General features: G+C 29.4%; 1 protein-coding gene across 1 annotated transcript; it reads left to right on the forward strand.

Annotated features, from left to right (window-relative positions):
- Positions 1-3,193: 3,193 nt before the first annotated feature.
- On the forward strand, positions 3,194-5,849 carry LOC124900108 (cytochrome P450 72A397-like). The gene is made up of 3 exons (XM_047415449.1): positions 3,194-3,834; positions 5,124-5,341; positions 5,520-5,849. The coding sequence occupies exons 1-3, from the start codon at positions 3,549-3,551 to the stop codon at positions 5,766-5,768; spliced, it is 753 nt and encodes a 250-aa protein (XP_047271405.1). The 5' UTR covers positions 3,194-3,548; the 3' UTR covers positions 5,769-5,849.
- The last annotated feature ends 55 nt before the right edge of the window (positions 5,850-5,904 follow it).

The raw sequence follows: 5,904 nt of genomic DNA on the forward strand, positions 1-5,904 counted from the left end.
CTAATTTAAAGATAGTCATCGAATTATCCAAACAAATAAATCTTTTATTTTTTAAAGCAAATCCCAATTTTAAATTCAAGTTCTTGGAAATATGATAATAAAAAAAATTATATTTTATTTCTTTAAACACGATAATAGCATGTGAGTATTTCTTATAATGATAAACATGATTTTTACGACATGTTCTATATCATGATTCATGAAAGAGTTACTGAAAATACATGATCTGCAAGCAATATAAATTTTATATAATCTTGATATTAAATAACATAAAAGAGTTTGTGAATTACCTTACGCAAAAAGTTAATTTCCAGGAAGGACACGATTATAATCTATTAAACCCAAAATCAATCACGAATTCAGAATCGTGAATAAAATTTCGTTCTCTGACTTTTTGCTCTTTTCTTTTTTGGTTGTGTGTTATTTTATGCATGTGCATACGTATGGTATCTTTTTTGATTTGAAGGTGTGTAACTTGTGTTAATTGTAGTTGATGTGTATAGGTTGTATTTATGGAGGATTGTGTCTATTCTTCCTTTTGTTTTGTGTTTGTTGTACATTTGGGATGTGGGTGAGCCGATGCTGTTTAGGGAATAGGAGTATTAGGTTAGGTTTTTTTTTTTTTGTTCTTTCCTTTTTTAGGTTAGGATTTTTAAATTTTAAATATTATAAAAATAATTAATTTATAATCTAAAAAATAATGAAAAAATGATTTTAACTAGAGAAGACTTTTAATGAAAGGAAAAAAGTTCAAATCATTTTTCTAAGGATCTTCACACTTTTAATATATTATAGTTTATAGATTATATATATAGATTATAAATTATAGATATAGATATAGATATAGATTATAGATTATAGATATAGATTTAGATATATTTATGTACACTTAAAATTAGAAAATATAAAAATCAAAATTTGAGATTAAATTAAAAGACAAGCTTATTTATTATGTTAAAATAATTCAATATAAATCGAGCATGAAAAGGTCTTTTATTAAGTTAAATAAAAAATCTAAAACGGGCCCAGTGATAATAGTGTGTCTTCCAGAAAATAAAGATTATTCTATCATATGCCCATACTGGAAAGTAGTAGAAAAAGAACAAAATTTGTTAAAATGTGTGATCTTGTCCTGTATGCCTGTCGGATAAATACTTATTATTAATATATTTTAATTTTTTAATCTATTTTAATTTAATATAAATTTTAAAAAAAAAACATTAAATCTTATAATCTTGAAATAAAATTTGAATTTTATATTCTTGAAATAAAAATGTCAGATATATTAAAATAAATTTTAATTATGTAATTTTAAATATATTTCGTAAAAAAATAACGTAGAAAATTTCTGAAAAAGAAACGAATCATTCTTTTTACTTCTTTTTAACACAAAACTAAAAAGAAAGTAAACGAGGGGATTGAGTGTTCATATCCTTAACCCAATTTTCCCAATTTTCACGTTTACACGTCATTGATGACGACCTTGAATCTAATTCTCTTACTTTCTTATTTACAAGAGGCCGTTGACGAGCTGAAGCATGGAGTAGGTTGACATACCTGCTTCAGTTGTTTCAATTATAATTTTATTATATCATTCTCAAATTAATTATTATAAATTATTATATATTAAAAAATTAATAATATTTAATAAAAAATTAAAATAAATATTTATAATATAATTACTTCAACTGCTTTAATTATAATTTTATTATATTGCATCTAATTAATTATTGTATCTCTAATTAAATTTTATAAGTTATTCACATATTATAATATTAATAATATTTAATTTAAAAAAAGTTTAAAAATATACATTTATGACTGTTTCAACTGCTTCAACTAATTTTACTATATCATTCCTAATTAATTATTATAAGTTATTTATGTATTATAAAATTAATAATATTTAATAAAAAATTAAAATAAACGTTTATGACATATCTTCTTCAATTGCTTCAACAGTAATTCAGCTATATCACTCCTAATTAATTATTGTATCTATAATTAAATATTCTAATTCATTTACGTATTGCAAAATTAATAATATTTAATTAGAAAAAAAGGTAAAATAGACATTTATGATTATTTCAGCTACTTCAATCGTAATTTTACCGTATCAGCAAAGCAAGCATGAGGTCTACATACTAGTTTCAGCTGCTTCAACTTTAATTTTACTAAATCACCCTTAATTAATTATTATAAGTCATTTATTTATTAAAAAATTAATACTATTTAATAAAAAATTAAAACAGACATTTATGACATGTCTGTTTCACTTGCTTCAATCATAATTTTACTATATTATTCCTAATTAATTATTATATCCCTAATTAAAAATTATAAATCATTTACATATTAAAAATTAATAATATTTAATTAGAAAAAAAGTAAAATAGACATGTATGATTGTTTCAATCGTAATTTAACTATACCATTGTTAATTAATTATTATACATTTTTATAGTAATTTTGCTATATCGCTTCTAATTAGTTATTACAAGTCACTTAAGACATGTGTGCTTCATTGCTTTCATAGTGATTTTACTATATCACTCCTAATTAATTATTATGATCGTCTAAGTATTGAAAAATTGATAATATTTCATAAAAAAATAAAAGAGACATAAAATGATATGTCAACATAAAAAATTTGATTGACTATCGAAATTATATTAGTGCACATAAATTGGGATGGGATAGAGGACATAAAATAACGTATGTTATTTGAAAATAAAATAAAAAAATTATAAATCACAATAATTAATAACTTAATATAAAAGTATATATGTAAAACAAATTTGATTGACTGTCGAAATTTTATTTGTGCCACATAAATTGAGACAGAGAGAATATTCATATATTATTAAAAAATAATGTAAAAGACATTGTAAATCGCACAATTAACAATTTAAGAAATTTAAAAAATATAAAATATTTGTCTGACTCTCAAAATTATACCAGCATTATTTAAATTAAAACAGAAGAAAAAAATTTATAAATCATAATAATTAAAATATAAATTATTTTAATAATTTAAATTAAGATAAAAAATATATATATTGGGTCCGTGCTTGCATGGGACATCGATATCTAGTATTGTATAGAAATAAATAAGGAAGGCAAACCACTAGTGTTGGCATGGTGTTCAGTGCCATGTCCCTTAAGCAAGAGGTCCGGGGTTCGATCCCCGCCTCTGATGAATGGAGCAAACTTTGTGACCAATTCTCTACTACTTAGTACGCTGAAAGAGGAACGGAGGATTAGGTTAGGGTTCGATCCCCGCCTCTAACGAATGGAGCAAATTCTGTGGATAGTTTCCTACTACTTAGTGCGCTGATAGAGGATTAGGTTGGGGTTCGATCCCTCTGAAGTTCTCTACCGATTAGTGTGCTAACAAAGAAACAGATGATTAGCCTCACGACCGCAGACCATGGGCCGTGGGAAACCAAAAAATATATATATATATATATAAGGAAGGGCCTTAAAAGAGAGAAAGCACAAAAAGTCTTAAGTAGCATAATTCATACTAGACACAAAATAGAAAGTGAATGGATTGTGGTCAATTTATAGTAATATCATCTTGTGTTACCATAATAACTGTTCTATTGGTGTGTCTATGGAGAGTACTGAATTGGGTTTGGTTCAGACCAAAGAAGTTGGAGAAGTCACTGAGACAACAAGGATTGAAGGGCAATTCGTATAGGATATTGTATGGGGACACCAAAGACCTTTCGGGGATGATTAAGGAAGCTATGTCCAAGCCTATGAATCTTTCTGATGATAATATAGCATCAAGATTGGTGCCCTTCTTTCTTGAGATCATCAAGAAATATGGTATGAATGAATCTTTCTCTAATGAATTCTTTTCAAATGAGTTGGATAACCCCACTACTTGTGATATTGTATTGGGTATGTTGTTAAGTTGGATAAGGAGATTCAAGATTTAAATTTGTTTCCCCCCTCTGTTTATTTCCTTTGTTTATGTGTACCTTTCTGGCATATATAGCATATTTGACCAAGCGTTTAGATTCTGCTTATTTTAAAGAGCAAAGCATCTAGTACCCGGACTATTACCAAATTTGCTACGATGCACCCCAACTTTAGGGGTCCTATTCAGAGGCGGAGCTAGCCTATTAAAGGGGGTTAGGACGAACCCCTTCGACGGAAAATGATATTATTAATACATTGTTAAAATAATTTTTATTTATATATTCTAGATGTTGAACCCCCTTCATGAGTTTTTCTTTAGATTTTGAACCCCCTAAGCATCCTAGCTCCGCTTCTGGTCCTATTGCCCCTAAACTCAAGTTTTGCGTATTTTTGTCACCCTTTTTAGCTGACATGACACGATTGATGTGGGTCCCATTTTTATGTAATAAAGATGTCACGTCAACAAAAACAGAGTGACGAAAATACGCTAAAATTGAGTTCGGGGTAATAGGACCTCTGTGAAGTTGGAGTGTATGTAGCAATTTAGGCCTTAGGCCATAGTTCAAGGGGTACTAGATGCTTATCTCTATTTTAGAAAGTGCTTCTTTTTTATTTGTAAACGTACTTCTGTAGAGTAGTAATTATGTGTGGCTAATCAATCTGACAAATGCTTTTGTCAGTAATTTGTGCTCGTCTAAGGTTCCAATACTGTTTATATCAAATTATTGCTTTTTTCAGCTTCTGCTACTACTCAAATACTTAATTTTCCCGCAAAAGCTTAGTCAAACACCTCATTAGTTGGTGAAGTTGGATATTTAATAGTAGTATAGCTTGTACTGAAATCCCTAACTCAATCTCCTCAGCAGCTTGTTATTAGGCACTAGAAGTTGATAAACTCGGGGGGGATCTAGGGGAGTGGGAGGGTGTTCACCCAAACTCCCTTGGCAAGAAATTACGCTGTATATGTAACGTACTTTTTAGAACTTTTTATGTGCATATATAGATTTTGAGTCCCCTGATACAAGACTAGAGGTTGGCTCAATGATTTAAGGGGTTCAAAATTCACCTTGTCGTTCCACGTTAAATTCTACATTTTATTTTTCAAACCTCCTTAGTGAAAATCCTAAATTGTCACTTCACAAAAGCCGTGTTAGTTTCAATTTGGAAGTTAATAAGGAATCATCTGCTTGCAGGAAAGAAATCGTTTATATGGTTGGGTCCGAGACCACTGTTGTTGATCATGGACCCTAAGCTTATAAAGGAAGTATTCAGCAAAAACTATCTTTATCAAAAGCCTCATTCAAATCCATTAACCAAGTTTCTGACACAAGGACTTGTAAGCCAGGAGGGAGACAAATGGGCCAAACATAGAAAAATCATCAATCCCGCCTTCCATCTGGAGAAGCTAAAGGTTAGTAACTGCAATGTATTCTGTTTAGGTCGTCCATTTCCTTTACGACAGCTTCTTTCACTTGACTGCAGTTCTTGTTTGACACATTTGCTTGCATCGTTCCTGATTACAAAGTCAAAAAACATTTTGAAGAAGTGTCTCATTGTTGACTCTCCTCTCGTAACTGTTTCTTAAACAGCACATGCTTCCAGCTTTTTTCTTGAGCTGTACCGAGATGATAAGCAAATGGGAAAACATTGTTTCAGTTGAAGGTTCACACGAGATAGATGTATGGCCTCACCTTCAACAATTGACTAGTGATGTGATTTCTCGGACAGCTTTTGGCAGTAGCTATGAAGAAGGTAGAAGAATATTTGAACTTCAAAAGGAACAAGCTCAGCATTTCATGGAAGCTATACAGTCGGTTTATATCCCGGGGTGGAGGTAAATTATTTACTTAAACAATAGCCTTAGTACTCCTTTACAAAATTCATTGAGAAGTCTAACATGATTAACTCTTGCTCTTATGTTTTATCATTTTATCATGCATTCATGGATGTCTCTTTCCCTCTTTGGATTTCTTG

This window comes from Capsicum annuum, chromosome 7, assembly GCF_002878395.1.
Source record: "Capsicum annuum cultivar UCD-10X-F1 chromosome 7, UCD10Xv1.1, whole genome shotgun sequence".
Taxonomy (NCBI): Eukaryota; Viridiplantae; Streptophyta; class Magnoliopsida; order Solanales; family Solanaceae; genus Capsicum; species Capsicum annuum.

What these genes read in the sequence shown, in the direction of transcription:
- LOC124900108 (XM_047415449.1), top strand. Translation starts at nt 3,549, where the DNA reads ATGGATTGTGGTCAATTTATAGTAATATCATCTTGTGTTACCATAATA. An exon ending in TGAGATCATCAAGAAATATG is followed by an intron (nt 3,835 to 5,123) that starts GTATGAATGAAT and finishes ATCTGCTTGCAG; the next exon opens with GAAAGAAATCGTTTATATGG. An exon ending in TCCATCTGGAGAAGCTAAAG is followed by an intron (nt 5,342 to 5,519) that starts GTTAGTAACTGC and finishes TTTCTTAAACAG; the next exon opens with CACATGCTTCCAGCTTTTTT.